We start from the raw sequence: 26,845 nt of genomic DNA, 5'->3' as shown, positions 1-26,845 counted from the left end.
ATCTACATAGAGAAAGCAGAAGGACTTGATGCTCTAGCTGGTAAAGTGTGTAAACTCCTCTGGTATGTGAGAAATCAAAGAAATCCTGAGCTTCTCTGGATTTTAGCAGGCACCGAAACTCTGGTGCATCTGACATACTAGCAACGACCTCGATCTACATGCCTGCTTCAGCGACCTTGATCTACGTTGATTTTGAATTTTTTTTTCTCTCCCAAGAAATTTCTATTATCTGCTAATTACATGTAAGGAGGTTATGTAAGAAATGATCAAAGCTCAAGGAAGCTTTTGTAAGACACTAAAATTTTGGATTTTGGGTTTGGGTTTTTGAGGTGTGGTGGGTGGTGGTGGGGAAGGTCGCGGTGGTGGGGAGGATTTATGGAATAATACTTTTTTTAGGAAGGTTATGTGAGAAACCCCCAAAAGTTTGGGGGGAGTTATGTGAAATTAATTGAATATCAAAATATGAAGATTTGAGGACTAATATCAATATACTTATGATTTAAGGGACTAATATCTATAAAACCCATAAATTTAACATAAAATTTCACTGAATTTGGATGGGGTACCAAAGTGAAACATGATTATTGAAACTTTTGGGTGTCAAAGTGTGAAAAGAATATCTTTGGGGATATCAAAGTGAAAAAGTGGATAAATCTTGGGGTACCAAAGTGAAATCAAGCCCTTTTGGGTTTAGACAACGGATAGACTATAGAGGTGCTAACCGGGTCGGATTGAATCCAAAACCGGAAGATCCGCCTGCCCCGCATCCATTATAGAATCGAACTCTATTTCACCCGAATCGCTCTCATAAAACAATCAACCCCTCTCTCTTCCCCCATGGCTGCAGAATCTCCTGCTTCAGATCGCAAAGGTGAGAAAAAGGAAAATTTTCCCAAATTTCTCAGTTTCTAGGGTTAGGGTTTTGTTCACCTCAATCCTATTTTGTTCTTTCTTGCAGTTGTGGTTCACTTGAGAGCGACCGGCGGCGCTCCAATCCTCAAGCAGGCCAAGTTTAAGGTACTGTCTTCAATAATTTCTTCTTTCCTTTTTATTTATCAAATTAGTTACAAATTCGATGAGTATATTTTAACTTACAATTTGCGCTCCTTTTTTTTTCCGTTTAGAGTAATTTAGTTTTCCAGAGGAAACCTTAAAGTGGAAGTTCAACGCTATCAATATTTAAATATTCTAATAATTTTGAGTAAGAATATTGTTTTGAGATTGAAAGATGGTTCTGTGTCTAGAGTTTGTATCAGGTTAATTATAGTTATTGTTGATATTATAATAATTTAGGGTAAATTTTCATGAAACATAGCATGAGCCATTAGGGGTTTTTCACATAACTAGTATAAACTACTTTTAATTTAAAAAATATCTTCAATTTTCATGTTATTAGAAAAAACTGTGTATCAGCAAAAATTATATGTTACTATTATGATAATATTTGCAAGTCCGTAGATGTTACTTTCATGGCAGTTTAATGACTTTATCTGAAGATTATCCTCAAATTCAATGAATATCTTTACTTGCAATTTATTCTTGTTTTGTTTCACATAATTTAGTTCTTCAAAGAAAACCCTAGAGGAAATTCAATGCCTGCAATGTATTCGTGGAACTGAACTTTTTTCTTATAGCTTTGTAGGTAAAAATCTAAAAATTCCAGTAATATTGAGCAATATTGAATTGAGATTGAAAGATCGGTCTGTATCTGAACTCTTTTTGAATGCGCTAGAATTTGATACCATGTTCGTTATTGTTATTGTTGCTATTATAACAATTAAGGGTTAATTTTGTAAAACTATTTATGAACTATTAGGGTTTTGAATATAATTCTTATAAACCTTTTACAGAGGAAAACATCATAAATCTTTAAATTGGCAGAAAAACCACACCAGAAAATTATATGTTAGTTTTATGGTAATATTTGCAAGGCCATGGATGTAAAGTTCATGGTAGTTTAGTGACCTTATCTGAAAGTTCATGGTAGTTTTATAGAACACAGATAAAATTCCACATATATGTAATTCATGATCTTTTTATAGTATCATGGTTTTTTTTTTGCTGATTTAAAATTGTATTGGTACTTTGTCTAATAAATTAGTTTATCGTATTTTTTTTGCAAAAGGCTAACTGTTCATGGTAGTTTTGTAGCACGGTCAAGTTAGTTAGAGGCCATTATGTGAGTTAGTTTGGTGTTTTTTCCTCAAGTTTTTGGTTCTAAAAAAGAGACTTTATTTTGGCTATTGTCAGGCCAATATTTGGGGGGGGGGGGTTACCTCAAGGAACCACATACCACATTTTACTCTTGTTTAAATGTGACGTTTAACAAGATAACTTGTATAGAGAAACTTGTTCGTATATAATAGGGCCTAAAATATATGACATGCATGGACAAGAAGCTGCAAATCGTAAACTATTTGAACTTACTATCATAAATTTCCAGCATATATATGGTAACAGGATTGCTAATTGATGATGTTGGAAAATCGTTCTTAAAATGGGAAACAAAAGAAAGAAAAGAGGGAAGAGAGGGAAGAGATAACTGTTGTTTATCTTTGATATATCCTGATACGGTCTGGTTCTATTTGGCTCGTCTCATGAAATCTGAGTGAAATTCTCAGGGGTTGTCCTTGGTCAATGGAGTGCTCAATCCATCATCTATGCTTTTTGTCCTGGTGAGCATTACCTAAAATCCTCTGCCCTGCCTCTGGGATAACTATCTTGTGTGCCTCTATCTATCACCATTTATCTAAGCCCTTCAATTTGTATAACACTGTTGGGATTTAAAACCACCCTTACGTATATAGGATAACTTTTTAAAGAAAATCCAAATGCAAAAGTGGAATTATCTAACTTTAAGATCCTGGGGATAAACCTTCACATGATTTTACTGATTGCATGTAGAAATACTTTGCTGAATATAGATTTTAATTAACATTATCTGCTATTTTGTAAGAAATTTGTGCTAATTTTGGCCTATAGTATTGGAGAATTTAATGATGTACATCACCTGGATAATCCTTGCCAGTCATTTTGATACCTAAGTTGTTTCAGAACGACATTTTTGGAAACTTTTTCATATGTATGAATGGTTGATATAAAGTTGGACAAATTTTGAAAATCGACCGTTTTTCAAAGTTAATCGGCAAAATCGACCGTTGAAATTTTTTTTAGCAAAATCGACCCTTTTCTGCACGGGACTGCTAGTCCCGTGCAGAAAAGGGTCGGTTTTGCAATTTTTCAAACTGCACGGGACTGCTAGTCCCGTGGACTGCTAGTCCCGTGCAGTGCGGTTCTGCCCCCCACCCGACCCCAATCCACTTTCTCTCTCCTCCAACAATCCCCTCCTCCGTAAATCTCTTCCCATTCTCCAGACCCACCAACATTTTCCCCTCTTCTCCAGACCCACCAACATTTTCCCCTCTTCTCCTCTTCCTCCTCCTCCTCCTCTATCACACCATCATCATCCATCAATGGAGACGATGCCAGCACTGCCGCTAACTCAGCCGCCGCCGTTCCAATTCTACAAGAGGACAGCGAGCGGCCCATTGTTAGTTCCAGGCATACCGACGCCTATGCCGCCATTGAGCTCGCTTTGGATTCTGTTGTCAAGATCTTTACCGTCTCCAGCAGGCCCAACTACTTCCTCCCTTGGCAGAACAAATCTCAGAGGGACAACATGGGTTCTGGTATTTCCAATTAATTCCATTCAAAATCTTAGCTTGCTATCCGAGTTTTGTTTATTGGAATGAGATTTACGGAGGAGGGGATTGTTGGAGGAGAGAGAAAGTGGATTGGGATCGGGTGGGGGGCGGAACCGCACTGCACGGGACTAGCAGTCCCGTGCAGTTTGAAAAATTGCAAAACCGACCCTTTTCTGCACGGGACTAGCAGTCCCGTGCAGAAAAGGGTCGATTTTGCTAAAAAAAAATTTCAACGGTCGATTTTGCCGATTAACTTTGAAAAACGGTCGATTTTCAAAATTTGTCCTATAAAGTTTGTTCAGTTGTAAAAAAAATGGCTCTCTTTGGTGCCTAGCTAAAAGCCTTTAATTTCTACAGGGCTAAATTCATATTGAAATCAAATTGAATTCTATGGATCATCCATGAGATGAGATGCTGCATCTTGGAATTTTCACATTTATTTCCTACCAGTTGAAATATTTCATCTTCCAAAAACTACCTATTCTGCTTCTGTTGTCTTCTAGTAGAATCTGTTCTGGGTATACTTCATTTTGATTGTTCAGAATGTTTTAAACGTTTATTAATATCTTGTCGGTGTTTTTTGAATATAGTAACTAGTGTAATTCAACTTCTAGTTTTCTACAAAAATTCCCACAATTTTGACACTTTATTTGCAGATTTCTGGAAGTGACAAGTTTTCAAAAGTGATTGAGTTTCTTCGCCGTCAACTTCATCTAGATACATTGGTAAACATGCTTAAGATTATAATATGATGTTAATCATTTATGAATAGAGAACATCACTAACCATTCGACTACCTTAACAGTTTGTGTACGTTAATAGTGCTTTTTCACCCAATCCAGATGAATTGGTAATTGATCTATACAATGTAAGATCTCTTTCTTGTAGTTGTTTCCTATTTGCCTGAAGATTTTAATTGGTTTACTTAAATCATTGTTGTAATTTCTGTTAAATTTCATGCATGTTTTCTGTAATATGAATACCTGGACTAAAGGCTATACCACTATATGGTATATTCTATATATTGTGATTAGCATTTTCACTATTTCAGTTCATTTTCATTACTTTATAGTTTATGGATGATAAAATTTGAAGCTCCATACTGTCGATGTTCCTAGGCTACCTACTTGTTCCTAGTATTAACCAGTGTTATTGCGAGAGGAGATTTCTCTGGTTCTTCTTATTTCTGCAAATTTCTTGTTTTCTACAGCACTTTGTAGTTCATGCTCCCCAAGGCTATATCTTGGATACATACAGATTACAACTTAATTTTGTGACAATTATTGATATTCTTCGAGGTAAGAAGTCTCCAGGCCAACATATAATTTGAGCACGGAGAAACCATTAGCTACCATATTGTACACTTCATCCATTCTCATCTTCACTGGTCTATGGTATATCAAACACAGAAGATTTAATCAGCGATAATTCCTTTTTTAAGTCTTTTTCCTATCTGCTGTTCACCTTGATTTGCAGCTACGAATGTGGATATCCATGGATATATCCTTACCCTTATCCTAGTACAAAATATCTTTAATTCTGGTAGGATATAGACAAGAATATGGGTATAGATAAAATAGTTGGATCCATATCCATGTATGTATATGCACACACACACATAACCCAATGGTTGAAATTGTTTTTGACTTTAGGTTAATGGAATGAGGCTAATTTCGGTGATTCAGATGTCTAAGTGTAGCCTTTTAAATTTGTCGAACATATTGATTCAGTCGTATTTGAGAAATTAGATTTTATTTAAGCAACTCTTGTATCATGTGGCTTGTATATATTTTTCAACCTTATTTTTTCTTCATACTAATTTGCATGCACGTGCATTGCACGTGATTAAATATCATTATTGTTTCTTTTTGGTCTATTTCCTTACTTAACCGAGGTTGTGAAATATGGCTTTATAGCTGGCTTTGACTATTTCACGTGATTGGAGATATACTCATGTCTTTAATTTTTTTTAATGAGTATCAAATTCCTCTTTATTTAAGTGTCCTTCTCCATCCCATTCGATTAGTCTTGCAATTCAGAAATTTTTTAGCTTAACTACCTCAGTTATATCTTCTATCAATCAGGACTCATTTTTTTCTTAGTACCTTGTGGCTAGTGACATTCTAATGGGATGTAGTTATTCTAGTTCTAACCTATCAAAATAATTGCAAGTGATGAAGGCCCTAGATCTTTTGGAATTATATATATTGAACATCTCATAATCACTTAAGAAAAATTTAAACAATACCTATTTGAGTAATTGCACTCACATAATTATTTTTAATTAAATACCTATTGAACATCTCAAAGGTTCGCAATTGGTAAAGATCCTAAATATTTTGAAATGATGCCTAATGAGCCTCTCATAATCAAAATATTGGAAAAAAAACTTAAATGTGTCTACAAAGTATAATATTGGAAAGATAAAATGTTTAAATGGAATGTATTAAATTAGAATTTAGTTGTAAGTTAAGAGTCCTTATTTGAGTAATTTTACACATGATTCTTTCTAATTTATATACATTTTGAACATTTCAAATGCCTAAATATCCAAATTTTCACTTTCTAAACTACCATTTTCCAGTTATAAAAAAAATCCACTTAGTTGGACGATTATAGTAAAATGTTGCGTATTTCCTATTTGATATAATAAATTATTAGGCACACGATATATCTCATATTTAGTGTAGATAACTATGCGAACATAGTATACTATTTTAAAGACTAAATTTTAGAAAACTCCCCTTAACTTTGGATGATAATTAGATAACTCACATAACTTTAAAAATATCAGGAAACCCCCTAAAATTTAGAGGTTATTAAAAACCCTTTAACTTTAAAGTTTTATTAGGAAACACCACTAAAAGCGATGGACTTAGGGGGAATTTCTGATAAAATGATTTTAGAGGAAAATTTACGATTATTATGATTTAGGAGGTATATCTTAAAAAATCCAAAATTAAAAAGAGGGGTAAAATTTATTAAACCTCAAATGAGTTTGGTGTTTGGAACTAAATTCTAAATATCTTCAAAACTCTCACTAAACCCCCAATAACATTTAGCAGAAAAGCCTCAAAATTAACATCATTAGTTCCTGTATAGTCAAATGACCAAAATACAGCCCAATAACCTAATAACTTCTACGTTTTTCACTTAATCCCCAATATTTTTTGGCAGAAAGCTCCAAATATTGTATGTTTTTAATTTTTGAATATTTTTAAAGATTGTTAAAGTTATTGGAATTTTTCAAGAGGTTGATTTTAATTTTTAGATTTTAAAGAAGTTTGTTTCTAATTTTAGATTTTTCAGGGGTTATTTATACTTTTTATATTTTTTGGGTTTTTTAATTTTCTCAAGGTTTCTTTTTAATTTCCTAATTTAAAGGGTTTGTTTATTATTTTTTAGATTTTTAGGGAGCTCTTTGCAATTTTAGATTTTTAGAGTGTTATTTATAATATTTTTACTTTTTATGGAGTTTTTTTTGGTAATTTTCATAATTTTCAAGTGTTTGTTTGAAATATTGATTTTTAGGGAGTTGGTTGGAATTTTTACATTTTACAGGGTTGTTTGTGCTTTTTAGTTGTAATTTATTAATTTTTGGGGGTCATTTAATATTTATAATTTTAGAATGTTAAGAGTCTTTTTCCATTTTTTAGATTAGAGGTTTTTTTGCAATTTTAGCAAACCCTCAAGATTAACAAATGGTTAAATTTCATTGAATCCTTAATAAGTTTAGTATTTTAAACTAAATCTCTTATATATACTCTTACTAAACCTCCAATAACTTTTGGCAGAAAACTCGCAAAATTAACATTATTAGTTTATGTGTAGTCAATTGACAAAAATACACCCTAGCAACCCAATAAGGTTTATATTTTTTTTACTTAACCCCCAATAAATTTTGGTAAAAATCCCCAAATAATAGATGTATACAATTTTCAGATTTTTTTCAAATGTTTGTTAATTATTGGAATTTTCAAGATGTTGATCATAATTTTTGGATTTTAAAGAGGGTTGTATCTAATTCTAGATATTTATGGAGGTTGTTTATTCTGTTTATATTTTTTGAGTTTTTTTATTTTCTTTGCATTACTTTGTAATTTTCTAATTTAAGTGTTTGTTTATGACTTTTTTGGATTTTTAGGGGTTGTGCTTTTAAAATTTTCAAGGTGTTATTTGTTATTTTCTACTTTCTATGGGGTTTCTTGTAATTTTATATTTTTCATGTGTTTGAATTTTTGAATTTTTAGGGGTCAATTGTAATTTTCAAATTTTAAAGGGGGTTGTTTGTATTTTTTGCATGTTTAAAAGAGGTTTTCAATTTATGCATTTTTGTGTCATTTATAGTTTTAGAATTTTGCAGAGTTTTTTTTTTGTAATTTTTGAATTTTCAAAGTTTTTTTGTAATTTAAGATTTTTAGGGGGCTATATGTTTTTTAAATTTTTTCATGGGTTTGTTTATAATATCCCGATTTGTCAATGGCTTTTTTATAATTGTTAGGAATTTAAAGGGAGTTTGTAGCTTTCATATTTTCTATGTGTTATTTATAATTTTAAAAATTTAGGTAGCTATTTCTAATTTTTTATATTTTTTAGGATTGTTTGTAAATTTATGGGATGATTTGTAAATTAGAATGATTTGAGGGGTATGTATTGTGCTTGAGGATTAATTTTAGTCAATGTAATTTTTTTAGGTTTGTTTGTAAATTAGAATGATTTGAGGGGTATGTATTGTGCTTGAGGATTAATTTTAGTCAATGTAATTTTTTTTAGGTTTGTTTGTAAATGAATAGGATCATTTGTAAATAAGAATCATTTGAGGGGTATATACTGTGCTTGAGGGTTAATTTTTCCATTATGAAGGTTAAGTGCGAAACATCAAAATGTTTTGGATATTTTTTGAAATTATCAAATTTATTGAGGATTTAGTGAGAGTTGCAAATATTTAGGAATTTAGTGCTCAATTCAAAGTTATTAGAGATTTACTAAAATTAAGTTTTTAAAATAATTAAGGATGGACACATGACATTTTTTAGATTTTGTAATTGTAGATAGCTATAAATTGTTTAGAATTAACAAAGATCTGATTGTTAAAATTTTCTACTTTTTATAGATAGGATTTTTTAATTATGGATATGAATAATTTTAATTTAATGAGAATTCTCAGGAAGATAGAGTTAGTTGGACGCATGTCATCTTTTAATATGATAGAGAATTAGTTTCACTGTTTGATTTCTTTCCATATCAATTTTTGGTTAAAGATTTTCCTTTTAAAAATTTTGATATATTATTAATTAGGATAAGATTAGAAGGTAATATCCAAAAGGGCTAAGAGTAATATTGACCATGAAAAGTTTTTCTCAAACTCGCACTTTTATAAGGAGTATGATATGATATGATATGATGTGATCTGCTTTGTATCCATATATAGTTTCTATTTTATACGATTTGCATCCGTATTAGATTTTCGCATATATAAACTGCGAGTTTTCCTTACTGAATCATATATGTATCTGTGTTTACTGATTATTAAAGCAGAAACTGGTATGGCAAGAGGCATACATGAACCAGTAAAATAGCTCTCAACCATGATGTTACACAGTTGATTAAATGCCTGCTCTCCACCCTATTTCCTGCAAATGAGGAACACAAGTACTCATCTTGATAGACCTGATCCCTAACAAAATACACCAATTGTTTCTTGCTGATTATATGCTGAACGTTTTTTTGCATGCGATATTCTAGACAAGATGGCAGTGAAAATTGTCATTTGTTGGTAAACAATATATTTTGGGTTTTATAGTGGAATGGATATGGTTCTTCATATATAAACATTTCATTCTGACATTGTTTTCTCTCTTTTGCAACAGAATTTTGGATTTGATGGGAAACTGGTGGTTAACTATGCTTGCTCGATGGCATGGGGCTGATATAACACAGACCTGCGATCCGTCCAAATCTGATACTCTTGCAGCTCAGGGTAGGAGATGAGACAAAACATTTGATTTGTTATATCTTAGTTCAAACTGTAAATTGTGATTACCATCAATTTCTAGTATCGAGTAGGCTCATGCTTCTACTGCTTGTATATAACAATGAAACTCTCTAGCCTTCTTGCTTACACCAACCATAATTTGAGATGTAATTGCTGTGTTCTTGATTGTGCCTGTATACTGCAGTCTCTTCCTTTATGCTTTTCTTACCCTAACCTATCTGTTAAGAGTATCTTATAAATTGGCCTAAAATTGAGTGCAACAGTTACGGGCCTTCTGAAATTTCAGGTAGAACTGGTGATTTCGTTACGCTTTTTAACAAAACCATGAGTTGAGTAATTCAGAGACATGAGCAGAAAATGAGCGATATGGAAGGTATTAACGTGCAAAGTTTAGAAACTTTTGGGTATACAATTGCTACCAAAAATAAATGGGAACTGTTGCTATTTTGTTGGTCCAATATCTGGCCCGTTACCTGGTGGCCTAGCTCCCCAGTGATTTGCCCTAGCCTCCTACCCGATGGTTCTTAGACCCTAAGTATTTCCGCCCCTACTCCATCCCTGTGTCCTTTGCTGTTGCGGCTTTGAGTCCCATCTCCCATCCCCTGTAGGTTGGCTCTTACCCTTCGATGCCCTAGCCCATCCTCTCGTGTCGGCTGCCCCCTTCACTATTTAAGGAGAATGTTTGGTAGTAGCTCAGGGGGAAAGAAGCAAGGAAGAGAGAAGTGAACTACAGTGAGCTTTGTGCCCTAGCTTTGAGCAATCCTCTCTTCCCGTCCATCGCTTGGTGCAATCCCCCCTTTTTCCTCTTTGTGAGTGATTGAGAAGTGTACCAGTGGTGAGTTCATCTTTGTGTTCTTGGTGGTGCACAGTTAAAGATCGGACTGTTTGATCAGGCTTCTGAGCCAAACATCAACAACGACGATCCATAACAGTGGTATCAGAGCTCGGTGAGTCGTCGCCCTTCCAAAACAACTGATCGCCGCCGCAGGAGTTGTCATCGCCACAGATCTGCGACTCCAGAATGCCGGACCACCGTAGGACCCCGTCGGACCGCCGAAGGACCGCTGTCGGACCATCGCGTGGGCGTGGGTAAGGTCGAAACCCTCTCCTAGGGTTTCGCTCAGGTGAATTGACTGAATTTTTCTTCTTCTGAAATCTCTTTGTCGAAGTTACCTGATGAAGTTAAAAAAAATTCTGCTATTGTTTGTGCTTGTGCGAAAGAACAAAGGGTCTGAACCCGAGCTTTGTGCTCATCGTTATTCCCATTTTGTTTTTACTAGTTGCTTTGCAAATTTGAAAATTTTTTCAGCTATATTTGTATTTTATTTCTTTCTTGAAAATTTGTGTGCTTTTCCTGTGTGAAAAAATGCCTGCTACTAATCAATATGGTATGATTCCGTTCAACAGAAAATCTGATTTTAGCATTTGGAAACAAGAAATAAAATGCATCTTAATTCAACAGAAGTCTTTTAGGGCTGTTGGTCAGACTTATTTGACTTCTGACACTGAAGAAAAAAACAGAAGTCTTTTAGGGCTGTTGGTCAGACTTATTTGACTTCTGACACTGAAGAAAAAAGGGCTGAAATGAACGAAAATGGGTCAGACTTATTTGACTTCTGACACTGAAGAAAAAAGGGCTGAAATGAACGAAAATGCTTGTTCCACAATTTATTTGAACTTATCTGATTCTGTGCTTAGAAAAGTTAGAATTATGGAATCTGCTAAAACCCTTTAGGATAAACTTGAAAAACTCTATACTGAAACCTTTTTGCCTAGTAAAATATTTTTGCTTGAAATTTTTTTAAATTTAGATTGGATATGTCTAAGGATATTCAGGAGAACCTAGATGTTTTCACAAAACTTATTTCATATATTAAGTTAACTAGTGATAAACATATAGACGACTATACTCCTATTGGCCTTCTAAATGCTATTCCTGACTCATATAGTGATGTGAAATCTGCTATTAAATATGGTAGAGATGAGGTTACCCTTGACATAGTGGTCAATGTTCTTAAGAGTAAGGAATTAGATTTAAAACATTCTGGGAGAAATAAAAATTCTGGTGAGGTTATGCATATGAGGGGTAGACCTCAAAATAGGTCTAATAACGAAAAGAATGCTAGTAATGGGGAATCAAGTAGGAGAAAATTCAAAAATGGAAGGGGTGGATCTAAGTCTAGGTTTAAAGTTAAAAAATGCTATAATTGTCATGAAACTGTCACTTTATTAAAGATTGTCCTAAGCCTAAGAAAAATCAGCAAAATAAGCATAATGCTAATATGGCTGTCTGTGAGGGCAAAATGGGTGAAATTTTTATGATTAATAATCTTTGTGATCATGCATATTTAAACTCTGTGTTATCTGATTCTTTGTGTAAATCAGATTGGTTAGTAGACTCTGGTTGTACTTTTCATATGACTCCTTTTAAAAACTTGTTTTCAAACTACAAGAAAATAGAGAATGGCTTTGTGTCAATGGCAAATGAAAAGAAATGCAATGTTTTAGGAACTGGTGATGTATGCCTTAGGTTTTCCTCTGGTTCTGTGTTTATTTTGAAGGATGTTAGGCATGTTCCTGATTTACGTTATAACTTGATTTCTTGTGCATCTCTAGAAAATGATGGTTTAGAGGGAAAATGGGGTAAATGGGTTATGAAAATTATGAAAGGGTCTCTTATTGTTTTTACTGCTGAAAAACAAAATAATTTGTATGATTGTCATGCTGAACTTGTGCTTGATTCTGTTAACTCTGTGATAGGTGATAAATCTGTCTTATGGCATAATAGATTAGGTCACATGAGTAACAAAGGATTAGAAATTTTGCATAAAGGAGGTCACTTTGGTAGTGATAAAATATCCCACATCCCTTTCTGTGAATCTTGTGTGTTAGGAAAACAACATAGGGTTAGTTTTCCTACTTCTTCCTTTCCTAATCAGTCTAAGTGCATTAATGTACTTGAATATCTGCATGCTGATGTGTGGGGTCCCTCTAGTGTGCCTACGCATGGAGGGAACCAATATTTTCTTTCCATAATTGATGATTATTCTAGGAAAGTTTGAGTTTTACTCATGAAACAAAAATCTGAAGTTTTTGATAAATTTAAAAACTAGAAAATAATGATTGAAAACCAAACGGGAAAGAAAATTAAAACTCTTAGGACAGACAATGGTCTTGAGTTTTGTAACAAACAATTGAATGATTTGTGTACTACTTGGGGTATTAAAAGGCATAAATATGTTCTCTACACACCCCAGCAGAATAAGGTTGCTGAAAGGATGAATATAACTCTCTTAGAGAGGGTGAGGGCTATATTGACCACATCTGAGCTCTCTAAGAAGTTCTGGGGAGAAGCTGTTTGTACTGCGGCCTATTTAATTAACAGGTCCCTTTCTGTTCCCTTAGGAGGGAAATGCCCTGAATTTGTGTTCACAAGCAAAACTCTTGATTTAAATAATTTGAGAATTTTCAGGAGTGCTGGCTATGTGCATCAAAAGATTGATAAGTTAGAACCTAGATCTAAAAAATATGTTTTCTTAGGATACCCTGAAGAGGTAAAAGGTTATAGGCTTTGGAATAAGAGTGAACCGGGGTTTAAGGTAGTGATAAGCAGAGATGTTGTTTTTAATGAAAATGAATTTCCTTGTTTACCTTTACGTGTTCCTATTCTTGAAAATGATGCTCCAAATAAGGTGGAGCAAATGCCTATTATTAATCAACCCAAATCACCACTTGAAGAAAAATTGAATGATATAATTATTGAAAATCAAGATGAGATTATTCCTAATGAGGTGGAGCATGATGTGCAGGAAATGGATAACATGCATGATTTGAATGATTATCAACTCACTAGGGATAGAAATAAAAGAACCATTAGGAAACCTGAAAGATATAGAGATTGTAATTTGATTGATTGTAATATGTCTAAGTTTGTCTTTAATGTGTCTGAATTCCTTGAGTGTAATGAACCTAAGACTTATAGAGAAGCATTAAAATCAAAATATTCTGAAGAATGGATTAGTGCTATGAAGAGGGAGATAGAATCCCTAAGAGTTAACCAAACATGGAAACTTGTTCCTAGACCTGCTAGTTGTTCTGTAGTGGACTGTAAGTGTCTGTTTAAGGTGAAACAAGAATCTAAAAGTATTAGGTTTAAGGCTAGGTTAGTAGCTAAGGGATTTACTCAAAAGGAGGGAATTGATTATGCTAAAATTTTTGCTCCTATTGTCAAATTCACTGCTGTTAGAATTATGCTTGCTTTAGTTGCATATTTTAATTGGGAATTAAAACAAATGGATGTAACTACTGCTTTCTTGCATGGTGATCTTGATAAAAATATTTATATGCACCAACCTGAGGGTTTTGTAGACCCTAAATTGCCTGATCGTGTGTGTTTGTTAAAAAATGTTTTGTATGGTTTAAAACAATCACCTAGGCAATGGAATATTAGATTTGATAAACGCATGCAATCTTTAAAGTTTAAAAGGAGTTCTGCTGATCATTGCATGTATTATAAGAATATAGACTCTGTGTCTGTATTTCTTTTAATTTATGTGGATGACATGTTGATTGTTAGTCCTTGTTTGAAGTCCATTGAGTATGTTCAAAAATGTCTTTGTGAAAATTTTAACATGAAAGACTTAGGCGATGCTAAAAGAATCCTAGGCATGAATATTCTTAGGGACAAAAACAAATCTACTCTAGTTTTAAACCAAAGTTCATATGTTGAAATTTTTTTGAGTAAATTCGCTATGTCTGATGCCAAATCTGTGAATGTGCCTCTTGCTTCCCATTTTGTGCTAAGTAAGGATTGTTGGCCTTTTTGTTTTGATAATGTTTAACAAATAATTTACTTCTAATGTTGTTTGTCTAGTGTTTGTGTTTTTGTATTTATTCTAGGAAAACAATGAGTTGGAGGATGGATGGAATCGAGCATTCACGATCATATCAAATGGAGGTTGGTAGAATTGTGGAGTGAAGCCTTGCAATTCAAGTTGAAGATCCAAGTTCAAGCTTCTTCCACATAGTGTACCAAGTTGAACTACAATGAAGATCAAGATCAAGCTTGGGTAACATTAGTTTAGGTTTATATTATGTGTGTTAGTACTTTAAGCTCAATCATATGCACACATACACGTTTTGGTTTTGTATATATATAGTTATATATATACATATATGTTTTGGTTTGATAGTTTTTAAGTTTTAATATGAAACAATTTAATATAATTAGAAAACATATTTTTGTTTCATACTTATATGCATATATATGATTTCATCAATATCAATTTTATTTAGTTCAATGAAATCATGTTTTAGTGCATTATATGTGTTTTTTTATAAAATACTACATTCATTGTTTATAGACTTCATAACAACACTTTACACTTTTCTTCAAGTCTATAAAATTATTTTGTAAAGTTTTAAAACATGGTTTAGCCAAAATGTCAAAATTCATATGTTTACATTTTCATATTTTGGACTATTTTGCAAAATAATGATATTTCTCATTTGGAAAGTCCTTTTAGAAAACCAGTTTTTGTAGCATGTGTATTATCATGTTTACAATTATTTCCCAAAGTCGGTCGACCGTCAGTCTGTAAGTTCTCACGGTCGACCGCCGCGGTCGACCGTAGCCTGTTTTGATTGTTTTCTCAATTTCAATGACCTTCGCGGTCGACCACGATTTTCCCACGGTCGACCGTCGATCGCCCAACGGTCATATTTCGTACAGAATCAGATTTCTGATTCGTTGGGGTTTGGTCTTTTGTTTAGGGTTTTTGGCTGAGGTTTTGGGAGACTATAAATACCTCATTGATCTCAGTTCTCAAAGGAATTCAAGAAGTTTTTAAACAAGAGTTTAACAAGGGTTTAAGTTTGTTTAAAGTGTGTTTATAAGCTTTTAAGCATTTGAGTGTTTCGGTTTTGTGAATCAATTCCACAAGAGCTTGAGGAGATCATCTATTGAAGTTTGAGCTTCTAACTATTCTCCCTCTACCTCTTGATCTATTGAGAAGATTTCTAAACTCTTATCTAGCTTTACATTTGCATAGTTATTTGATTATCTTTCTTTAAAGCTAGTTTTTATATTGAGTTTAGATTTGATTTTATTTACTCTCATTGTTACACACACCCACATGAGCTTATCGTATTTTTATACATAGTATATTTGGGTTGGTGAGAGTTGTAACAATTGAGTGTGAGCTTTCATTGTGTTTTCATCCATAGTAGAGAACAAACATTTATTGTATTGAGCCTAATTGTGAGGATACACTTTGTAATACACTTGTACACCGAGAGAAGTGTGTGACGAGAGTCGGGGATCGTCCCAAGAGGAGTGGCGTCGGTTGACGAACCTAGGGAGAGGTTGTATCCGAGCACTTGAGGGAGACACGTCTAGTTCAACATTTGAGAGGGTGTAGAGTGGGATTACAAGAGTGTGTTAGTTGTAGAGTTTTCGGTAAACTAGAAAACCGTATTGTGAGGTGTAAACGTTGTTCGGGTAAACGTAGAAAATCCGATTGTGATAGTGGAGATCTCCTCGAGATGAGGAGCGGAGACGTAGGTCGTGGGGACCGAACTCCGTAATCATATCGTTTGTTTGTGATTGCATTGGCGCACTTATTTTTATGTTCATATCTTATATCGTCTTCGTTTGTTGCTTGTTGATTATATTGTCCACTATCTAGTTTAGATTGTTTACCCTTGTGTTAATTATATATCATTGCATATATCTCATAGTATATCTCATTGCTAGGATATTTACCTTTGTTCATATTGCTTATTCTTGCTTGTAACATATTATATATCTCTCTTGCAAGAATAATTTGTTAATTAGTTTTAATTGGCATAAAATCGGATTAGATTAGCATAAGATCCTAATCACCCCCCCTCCCCTCGTCCTCTCGGGTCTAACAAGGATCAGTCCCCCAAGACTGAAACTGAAATAAATGATATGAAGAAGTTGCCATATTCGAATGCTATAGGATCGGTCATGTATCTCATGGTTAGTACTAGGTCTGACATTGCATATGTGGTTAGTTCCTTGAGTAGATATATGTCAAATCCTAGTATGCCTCATTGGAATGCCTTGAAGTGGCTTTTAAGATATTTAAAATCCTCTGTGGATGTAGGTTAACCTTCTCTAAGTGTTCTGAAGGTGTCAAGCTAGTTGGCTATATAGATTCTAATTATGCAAATGATAGAGATAATAGAAAATCTACTACTTCCTATGTGTTTACTTTGTGTGGCTCTTGCATAAGTTGGAAATCTTAACTACAACCCATTGTTGCTTTATCTACTACTGAATCTGAGTATGTTGCTACCTCTGAAGCTTTTAAAGAAGCTATTTGGCTTAGGGGCCTTATATCTGAAATTGGTTTTCTTGATAAAAATGTGGTTGTATTTTTTGATATTCAATCTGCTATTCAACTTTACAAAAATCCTGTTTTCATGATAGAACTAAACATATTGATGTTAGATTTCATTACATTCGAGATATAGTTGAAAAGGGTATTGTCAAGTTAGAGAAAATTCCCTCAGAATTTAATCCTGCTGACATGGGTACTAAGTCTTTGCCTGCTGAAAAATTTATTTCGTGTCAAAGAATCTTAAACTTTGATTTTGGGTAATTTTTTTCCCCTTTGCCTTGTGTGTTGCCTTTGTGGCCTATTAACTTGCTTTGTGCTTGTTAGTAGCTTTGTGACTTTTCCTTTGAACTCGATGACCGTTTGGTAGAGTTCGGTCCTTTGTGGACTTGGTATGCTTGGTGATCTTACCCCGATCTTTGTGATCTGAGTTTACTTTGTGTATTCTCTTCCATTGCTTGTATCTTCTTTGTGATCATACAAGTAATAATTTGGCGATGATGAGTCCTGCAGTTCCGTGTCTTTTCTCTGTGCACTACCTTGGGCCAAAGGTGGAGATTGTTGCTATTTGTTGGCCCAAAGCTTCTGGCCCGTTACCAAAAGGCATTGTTAGTAGCTTTGTGACTTTTCCTTTGAACTCGATGACCGTTTGGTAGAGTTCGGTCCTTTGTGGACTTGGTATGCTTGGTGATCTTACCCCGATCTTTGTGATCTGGGTTTATTTTGTGTATTCTCTTCCATTGCTTGTATCTTCTTTGTGATCATATAAGTAATGGTTTGGCGATGATGAGTCCTGCAGTTCCGTGTTTTTCCTCTGTGCACTACCTTGGGCCAAAGGTGGAGATCGTTGCTATTTTGTTGGCCCAATATCTGGCCCGTTACCTGGTGACCTAGCTCCCCAGTGATTTGCCCTAGCCTCATACCCGATGGTTCTCAGACCCTAGGTATTTCCGCCCCTACTCCATTCTTGTGTCCTTTGCTGTTGCCGCTTTGAGTCCCATCTCTCATCCCCTGTAGGTCGGCTCTTACCCTTCGATACCCTAGCACATCCTCCCATGTCGGTTGCCCCCTTCTCTATTTAAGGAGAATGGTTGATAGTAGCTCAGGGGGGAAGAAGCAAGGAAGAGAGAAGTGAACTACAGTGAGCTTTGTGCCCTAGCTTTGAGCGATCCTCTCTTCCCGTCCATCGCTTGGTGCAATCCCCCCTTTTTCCTCTTTGTGAGTGATTGAGAACTGTACCAGTGGCGAGTTCCCCTTTGTGTTCTTGGTGGTGCACAGTTGGAGATCAGACTGTTTGATCAGGCTTCTAAGCCAAACATCAACGACGACGATCCATAACAGGAACATATATATGTAAGTACAAATTCGGGGAAACAATAGGGTATTAAGTGATAATCATCCTATGATTCTCTGAAACATGTTATTATAATAATCTTCTTGTTACTCTCTTTGCGGTGAAAACTCTGATTATGAAAATCCCCAAAAGTTTTATATCTCTGTGGTTAAATAAAATGGGACTGGGCCTTACTTTTAGTATAAGGCCCACATAATCCATCCATCAACACTGGGCCGGACTGAAAAAAGGATGCAACCCACTAAAACCCTTTGCCCTTGTATCTTCTCGGGGTCCAGGGATTTGGCGATTAGGGTTTGAAGACATTTTTTGCGACCCCTAGCTCTCAGTTTCTCTCTCTATCTAAGACTCTAATCTCTTCGTCGCCATGAGCAGATCTGGTCAGCCTCCGGATCTCAAGAAGTAAGCATCTCCCTCTCTACCTAGATCTTGATCGTTGTGCTTTCTTGATCGGCTCGAAAAACTAACTTTTTTTGGGTTGTGATTGCAGGTATATGGACAAGAAGCTCCAAAGTAAGTTTCTTTTTGCTAATCTGCTCATTTTTTTGAAAGAAATGGTTGAAATTGCACTTGGGTCTTTATATTGCAATAAACTGCTGGAAAACTTTGTGATACTGAATTTTGAAATATTAAATGTACTTTAATTACTCGTGTTTTTCACCTAATATTTATTATTAAGGATCATAAATGCTTTATCGACCTGTGCTTTGGGATAGAAATAGGTAATTTAATAGAATAATGACATTATTTTATGTCGTCAAGATTTAAATTATCGTTTTTGTGGACTGTGGACCTGCTTCTACTCTATTGCTTCAATGATTATGTGGGTCTTAATTCTTGTTTATCTTCTTCCCATTTTCATCCTTATCCTTTTTCCTTAATTAATCGATACGAGGGAGGCAGAGAACTTAGAGAAGAAGCTAAAAATGTGAATTAAAATTCTTTTAGTATTGTACTCTTGTAGAAGTTGTAGTTTTGATAGTTGTTTGGCGTAATTTTGTCATATTTTTGTAATGTGTAGCTATAAATCAGTTACACGCTTGTTAGACGAAAGGTAAGCTTGCGTTGGTTGACAAACCTATGACTTGTTTGTATTTGATTGTACCCACATTTTCGTTCAAGTGTACCCAAGAAAATTTTATGCTTTCTCCACTGAAGACTTGCACTTCGGTTCCAGTCTCTAGCTAGTTATTAATTTACCTTACTCATATCCAAGCGTCTTATGTGGGAAATCAACAGAAGCACTTCCATTGGAGTCCTTTATGTAGTCAAGTTCGATGATAATTCTTGATCTTTCCATTTCTTCGTGGAGGATGAGAATTTGAACTTGTAAATCAGCGAAGTAATTTTATATGTCAAATTTAGAAAGTATATGTGGGTGTTCTGTTTTCAATACTCGCTATAAACATGAATGGTTGTATTCCAAATTCTAATCTCTGTCACATACTATACTTGAGAAATTAATGCCATTGACAATCTATGTTCTTTTATTTTCTAATTTTCTACTTCATCCGGAACCTTACTCCTTTAGAATATGGACTGTTGCTTCTTTGTGGTGTGAGCTTAATCTCGCACCACGTAAAATTTTCTAGTTGTGCAATATTTCTCATTTCATATTACGAACTTCTTACTTATTTTCTATATGTGGGTCGTTTGTTACAACTTGATGCGTAACAATGGATTAGAGGATCCAGTATTAGCTCAACTTTGTACTTCCTTCTGGAGGCCATAGCTGTAAGTTGAGAATCTCTTTGTGCGTTTTGTTGCATAACTGGCGGCAAAATTTCACTCGCGAGCGAAGAAAAAAAAACCGCACCTGAAAATTTGAAAGAAAGGCCGAATCGAGCGCTATTTGAGCCCAATAACTCAAGCCCACTTGAAATCAAAGCCGAACGAAGCCGAACGAAGCGATTTCAGCGCCCGATTTCAGCGATTCTGAAGCGATTCTGCGTCGACGACGAAATCAAAGCCGAACGAAGCAATTTCAGAGCCCGATTTCAGCGCCTCGACGAAAGCCAACGACGAAATCAAAGCCTTGACGAAGCAATTTCAGCGCCTCGACAACGAATCCTCTCCTCGACGACGAGATCAGCGCCTACAAGGTTTGATTTTATGGATTTTAGGGTTTTGTTTTTGTTTTTTTTCCTTTTCTCCTCGACGACGAGATCGACGGAGGACTGAAGCTTGGACGAGCTCCGACAGAGGATTGAGGCTTGGACGAGCTTCGAGGGTCTTGTGAGGGGCCATCGATGGAGGACTGGCTTTGGGTTCGCGAGGAGAAATGGGAAGAGGCGACGAAGATGAAAACCCTAGGGGGAAGTTACGGTTTTATATGGGGGAGGGGTTTGGGTTTGGATTCGGGTTTGGGTTTTTTTCTTCACCTGTTTTTTATATGGAGTGGGGTTTGGGTTTGGGTTTTATATAGGGGGAGGGGTTTGGGTTTGGGTTTTATGTGGGGAGGGGTTTGGGTTTGGGTTTATATAAGTAATAATATTAGTTCTAAATTTTTAAATAAAATAAAAATAGCTTTCTATTTCTTAGAATTGTTAAATAAAATAAAAATAGATTGTCATATTTTAGGGTATATTTGCAAATGTAATAGGTATTTAATTCAACACTGATCTAAAGTGAATTATTTTATATATATACAGCCGTGTCCCCGTACCCTACTTTTTACAAATTTGTCGTGTCCCGTACCCGTACCCGTACCGGTACCCGTACCCGTACCTAGGTAACATAGTAATATATATATACACACACACACGCACGTTCTTGTTTTATTGTTTTGTTATGAGAGCACAAGGCTTTGATGGTTGTCTTATATCATGGCACATTAAAAGTTTCCTTAGTCAAAGCAATCTTGTCAGCTATCGCAGACTCCCAGTCCCTCTTATATCCATGCGCTAGTCCTTATCAATAACACTATATCATAATAGAGAAATTTTGTCAGCATTTTTTTGATCGTAGAGTAGTTGCTTAGGAGAAACTAAGGACTGATTCATATTGGATTAAGTTTGATTATGCTATGGATATGTTCCACATATGTCTCCGTTCTAGAGTCTTAACATCTATCTGTGGTGATGAAGATCGTTCATTCTTGAAGCATAGTGTTCAGATACGGAATTTGTGATTCTCTCTGGAAACTTCTAATTGGGTTGCTTTGTTGCCACACCACTGTTTGAAAGCTTTCTGTGCAGAATCCATGTGAAAGTCCTTGCGTTCCTCAAGCTCTTCAAGTTATTATTTTGTCGACATTCCATTAACATATTAAATAAATAAACCCCTTTCATTGGAACATTTGGCACCTTCATAACCCGCATACGCCTTATTTGTCTCCATTTTGTTGGTGCAATACTCAAGATATTTACTGTCAATACTTCAGTATATACTTAACGCTCATGTAACTGAAACTTGTGTCTCGTGTCATGTTTTTCTTTTATTTAATGATTTATATATGATTCTTCTAAGTTTGTGAAGCATGATGTTATTTGTGTGCATAATGTGCATCCAATTGCTAGCATATCTTCTGTTTTCAGTATATTTAGATTTGATACATGATGCTAAAAGGAAATATTTTCTATGCAGTTAAGCTGAATGCTAACCGAGTTGTAGTTGGCACCCTCCGTGGATTTGACCAATTCATGAACCTCGTGATCGACAACACAGTGGAGGTCAATGGCAACGAGAAGAATGATATTGGGATGGTGGTATGTGTGCTAAACCCCTGATCTCAGTGATTTATTGTTCTATGTATACAAAAATTGTTATCCTAATTTAAATAACACTATCGATGCAGGTTATCAGAGGAAATAGTGTTGCGATGATTGAAGCTCTCGAACCTGTGAAAACGCAATAGATTTTCTTAGAAATTGTTGCTCGAGTTAAATGCTCTTTGAAACAAGCTTGTTATGTAGTGCTGTAGTACTATTTCTCCGAACCTTTGCAGCACCTTTTTTATGTAATGATGAAGTATATGAAACACAATGTATCAAGGTTTTGTTAGAGGCTGTAGGCTATGGGCCTTGCTGAGTTCTTCTTTAATGTTGTTACATGTATTTCATTAGAAGAATCCTTTATGGATGCTTAACGCAGATGAAGTATAATCTTATCCACGGATAACATTTGAGATTTGGGTACTATATTTTGTGGTTACCTGTTGATGCATCCTCTTTGTGATTGCATGCTTACTTATGATAGAGTCCTATTTTATTAGCTCTGAGTCTGAAGGATTGACGTTCTCCGTTATAAAGTTTTGAACTCTGTATTGGAATCCTGTGAGAATGTCCGTCAGGAAGTCAATTTGCTAATAAATGGAACACGTAGGCTAATTACGATGAGTATATCATCCAAATATTTATTTTAGAATAGAGGACCAATATGTCCTTTGACGTATGATTTCTCGTAGATTCTTGGTGACTAATTACGATGAGTATATCATCCAAATATTTATTTTAGAATAGTGACATCCATTGAGATCCTACAATTGGTAGGGTTTTCCAAAGATTTTTTTTTTTTCCTATAGGCGGTGTTTGGATTAGTTATTTTTTGAGGAAAAATTCTTTAAGGACCCAAAATATAGGACCAATAAAGGGGACAAGTGAGGTGTCCCTCTCCTATTGGATAATGAATTGATCATCATTAATGATGACCAACTCATTATCCAATAGGATGGGGACACCTCACTTGTCCCCTTTATTGGTCCCAAAATATAGTAACAACATTTATTTTAGAATAGTAACACATCCTCTCCATTTAGAGTAGAATAGTAAAGTGTTTGATTGAAAAAAACTAGGAGGCACTAGACCGGTTTATTTAATCCTTTGAAATGAAATAGTATGGAGATGTGGGACTAAACAAAGGATTTGGATCCTCTCCACTACAAAAAAGTAGTGGAGAGACCACTACTTTTAATCTCAAGCGTTGATTATTTAGTAGGCGGTTATGATACAATCTAAATCTAACACTTATCATACCCCTGTGTATTGCACTCATTCCTAATTTGCACTAAAAAAAATCATAACCATCAACTAGATAATCAATGGCTGTGATTATGTAGTGGTCCCTCCACTATTTTTTTTGTAGTGGAGAGGATCCGAATCCCTAAACAAAGGAGGAAAATGAGGTGTTATTATAGCCAGTTGACTATTTTCAACTTGGGATTAGAACCGAAAAGATCCCTTTGGCCCCTAGCTTTCATAAGTTCACCCATTTTGTGGAAAATGAATGGTATTTGGATCTGACAATGGTAAAATCGTAATTAAAAGATTTCAAATGAATCCTAATCTTGAGTTTGGTTCAAAATATTTTTACAGATTTCAAAATTTGTAAAGTAGTCAAAACAGTGGTTTTTTATGGATTCTGAAATCCTCTCCGTTTGAGCGGATTTGGGTAAAAAATCTGACATCTCCTTTACCTCTTTCTTATCCTGATTCCGCCGCTTCGAAAACCCTAGATCTGTGGCGTCCCGCTGTTCTTCTCCCGCCTCATCTCACTCTTCTTCGCGCCTCTTCTCCCGCGGCTCTTCGATTTCTTTTTCGAAGTCGAGGCTGGCAATTGTGACGACGGTTTCTCGCGGCGGAATCGGCTTCTCCCTCTAATCTTATCCCGTCTCTTCTCAATCGTCGACGCTCCTCTGCTCGGACCGTTCTTCGATTAGTTTTCCAACTTTCGTTCTGCAGTGGTGTTGGTGGGTTCATTGACTTTGGTTGTAGGTGATCCCTTCTCGAACTTGTAGGTTTCGGTGGGTTTGTTGGCTTCGTGGTGTCTGTCGGCTTCGGTGGGTTTGTTGCATGGATTTAAGTAATTTCCCCTGGGCAGCTGAAGATATAAAATTTCCCCCCTTTTTTTTAAGATTCATTTCTTCGTGCTTGATGTGATGAAAGGAACCTGGGTAGTAGAATGTGTTGTTTTTGATAATTCATTACGTGTATAATCTCTTAACAACAGGGTTTTGTTATTAGTTGATTACTGAAGTTTAGTTCCCTGGAATAATTGAGGAGTATGACCTTCAAATGAAACCCTTAGATTGAATCCTTAATCATATTTGTTTGATCAGCGTGTGAACTTAAATTCGACATTAGTTAAAATAAATTTATGTATAATTAGATATCTTGTTTCAAGAAATTAATATTTGTATTAAATATTTAATTAATTTTAAACTTCAATAAGTAGACATATTAAGTTGTAAATGTATGCTAATTTTACAACGGATGTAGATGGATATGGTAGATGAAGAAGAATTGAAGAGGATGTGTGCTAATACAGCTGTTTCCATTGTGGTAATGTTAGTAACTTGTATTTTGAGAATGTGTGCTAAGCGCAAGACAATTTCAACTTGTACGAAGGAAGAAAAGATTAAGAAAATATATTGCAGAGAAACTCACTTCAGACGTGTATTGGAAGGCTATAGTGATAGTTGTCGGTCTTATATTAGAATGAGACCGAGGGTCTTTTTTAAACTTGCTGAAGTAATGAAAGCAAACGGTTTATTAAAGGATACAAGACACGTTCAAGTTGAAGAATGAGACCGATGGCCTTTTTTTGCCAGCAGGTTTTTGAGCTTGTGCAGCTCCTTCACTTGGGTTTGTTGATGTCGGTTGTTGAGCTTGAGATTGTTCTTCGCTTGTTTAGGGTTTTGACTGTCAGGTAGAGCTTGTTTAGCTCTTTGGCTTTGGGTTTTTTGTGCGTTTTTCTGCTATCGGTTTTGATGCTAACATTAGGGTTATGTTGCTATTGGTTGATGTGTGGCTGGAGCATGATGTGCTCCATAGTTGATATTTGGCAATGGTGATGATTAGCGTTTACGGAGAATGCAATCTAACTTACAGTGTTTATTATATTCAGATGAGGCAAAAATGTGATGAGATTGTAGCTTACATTGAATTGACAATGGCTAAGCGAGGCAATCCATCATTAGAATGCAATCTGTAATAAACCTGTAAGTTTTAGGTGGGGCATTCAATTTTGACAAGTTGATGTATTCGTGAGCCATATAATATCAACTAGAATTTACTCAATTCCAATAACAGTTTTCATTACAGCATCAATAGTTTTTGCAAGTACAAGTACATGACATGCGGTTTATAATAATTAAAATAATACAAAAATTGCTAATAAAATTGCTGAAATTTTCTAAGCTAATAGTTGATTTTCGACAAGTCTCAATTCTTTCTTCATCCTCTTTGGTTGCAAAAAATATTTATCTCCGTACTTATTTTCTTTGACATATTGGCTTCATTGGTTGCTTATTTCTCCTCTTTCATCAGCCCATTCGAATAAATTGTATTCTTTATTTGGGAATTTTGCACACCCCAATAACATCTTTCCTTATTTTTACCATTCTTGCATACTTTCATAGGTGTTCGGAGATTACAATTGCAATAAACTTTATAATTTTGGGAGCATTCTTCTGATATCATATTGAGTCGGGGAGGCAAATTACAAACAATGAGAATTTATAAATCGGTAAGAATGGAGAATGCATTGGAAAAATTGAAGCCTCAAGCTAAATTTATAGCCTCCAAGACCTTGGAACTAGTCGTTGCTACGGCGTTTCGGATTTGAATATTGAGCTAGCGGTTGGAACTAACCGTTGCTACAGTGTTTTTATTTTGAATATTGAACTAGCCGTTGCTACAGTGTTGATCCCAAAAAGAATTCATTCTAAATCAAACTAGATATTAAGAATTGGAGGGTTTCTATAAAAGTTGGATTCTATTTTCCCATGTAATGAAACAAATATAGAATGCAAAAAAAAGGATTCCATAAAACTACAAACTTGTCTCAAAATTTTTTATGGAATAGGTAGGAATCCATAAAAAAACCGGATTCCTAATCCTATTCTCGCCCACTAGTGAAACAAACAGCCCCTAAGGTCATCTCCAAGGAGCTGCAATTTAGCGCAAAAACCTATTTTAGCGTAAAAAAACTCCCTCAAACTGATCGCTAAATCCCGCGTTAAATTGATGAGGTGCTACAGTGTTGCGGTAGGAATGGCGCAACACTGTAGCTTTAGAGTTTTTTTGTTTTTCCGATTTTACTCTTAAACTATGTGGTAACAAATTAAAATACCTATTGTATCCTATTATATCATTCATTAACCTTAGTTTATTCCATTTATTTTAACTTTTATAATGAAATTATAGTATAAAATAATTATTAAAATAAAATTCAAAAAGGAAAAATAAATAATTTAATTCAAACACTTAAAATTTCGTAATACAAAATAAAAATATAAATCAAATTTACATTTAGATAAAAAAAATACAACATTAAATTAGGACATAAAAAAAACTAACACATTATTATAATTAGTTATATGTAATGTATTATATAATTATATAATTATATAACTTGTTAAATATTTTAAATAGATAAAAATATTAAAAGATAAGAATAATAAATGGAATATTCTTTTTGGTATAAAATT

At 34.8% G+C, this 26,845-nt stretch overlaps 2 protein-coding genes across 4 annotated transcripts; both read left to right on the top strand.

The window, feature by feature from the left end:
- On the top strand, nt 751–9,872 carry LOC109822321 (ubiquitin-like protein ATG12). Of its 3 annotated transcripts, XM_020388503.1 has the most exons (6): nt 768–871; nt 959–1,017; nt 2,622–2,675; nt 4,361–4,429; nt 4,510–4,572; nt 9,575–9,872. In XM_020388503.1, the coding sequence occupies exons 1-6, from the start codon at nt 838–840 to the stop codon at nt 9,632–9,634; spliced, it is 339 nt and encodes a 112-aa protein (XP_020244092.1). In that variant the 5' UTR covers nt 768–837; the 3' UTR covers nt 9,635–9,872. The 3 variants fall into 3 exon arrangements, with proteins under 3 accessions (XP_020244094.1, XP_020244092.1, XP_020244093.1); XM_020388504.1 differs by lacking the exon at nt 2,622–2,675; XM_020388505.1 differs by lacking the exons at nt 2,622–2,675; nt 4,361–4,429; nt 4,510–4,572 and having other exon boundaries at nt 751–871.
- On the top strand, nt 18,666–22,547 carry LOC109822136 (probable small nuclear ribonucleoprotein G). The gene is made up of 4 exons (XM_020388298.1): nt 18,666–18,819; nt 18,908–18,930; nt 22,003–22,124; nt 22,214–22,547. Exons 1-4 carry the CDS (start codon nt 18,785–18,787, stop codon nt 22,271–22,273), a joined length of 240 nt encoding a protein of 79 aa, XP_020243887.1. The 5' UTR covers nt 18,666–18,784; the 3' UTR covers nt 22,274–22,547.

Source organism: Asparagus officinalis, chromosome 8 (genome assembly GCF_001876935.1).
Source record: "Asparagus officinalis chromosome 8, Aspof.V1, whole genome shotgun sequence".
Lineage (NCBI taxonomy): Eukaryota > Viridiplantae > Streptophyta > Magnoliopsida > Asparagales > Asparagaceae > Asparagus > Asparagus officinalis.
The sequence above is the reverse complement of the archived record's forward strand: the minus strand, read 5'-3'. Positions and strand labels throughout refer to the sequence as shown.

Coding starts and splice junctions, on each gene's coding strand:
- LOC109822321 (XM_020388503.1), top strand. CDS start 838: ATGGCTGCAGAATCTCCTGCTTCAGATCGCAAAG. Junction 872..958: donor TCCTGCTTCAGATCGCAAAG/GTGAGAAAAAGG, acceptor TCTTTCTTGCAG/TTGTGGTTCACTTGAGAGCG. Junction 4,573..9,574: donor TGGTAATTGATCTATACAAT/GTAAGATCTCTT, acceptor CTTTTGCAACAG/AATTTTGGATTTGATGGGAA.
- LOC109822136 (XM_020388298.1), top strand. CDS start 18,785: ATGAGCAGATCTGGTCAGCCTCCGGATCTCAAGAA. Junction 18,820..18,907: donor CAGCCTCCGGATCTCAAGAA/GTAAGCATCTCC, acceptor TTGTGATTGCAG/GTATATGGACAAGAAGCTCC. Junction 18,931..22,002: donor TATGGACAAGAAGCTCCAAA/GTAAGTTTCTTT, acceptor TTTTCTATGCAG/TTAAGCTGAATGCTAACCGA.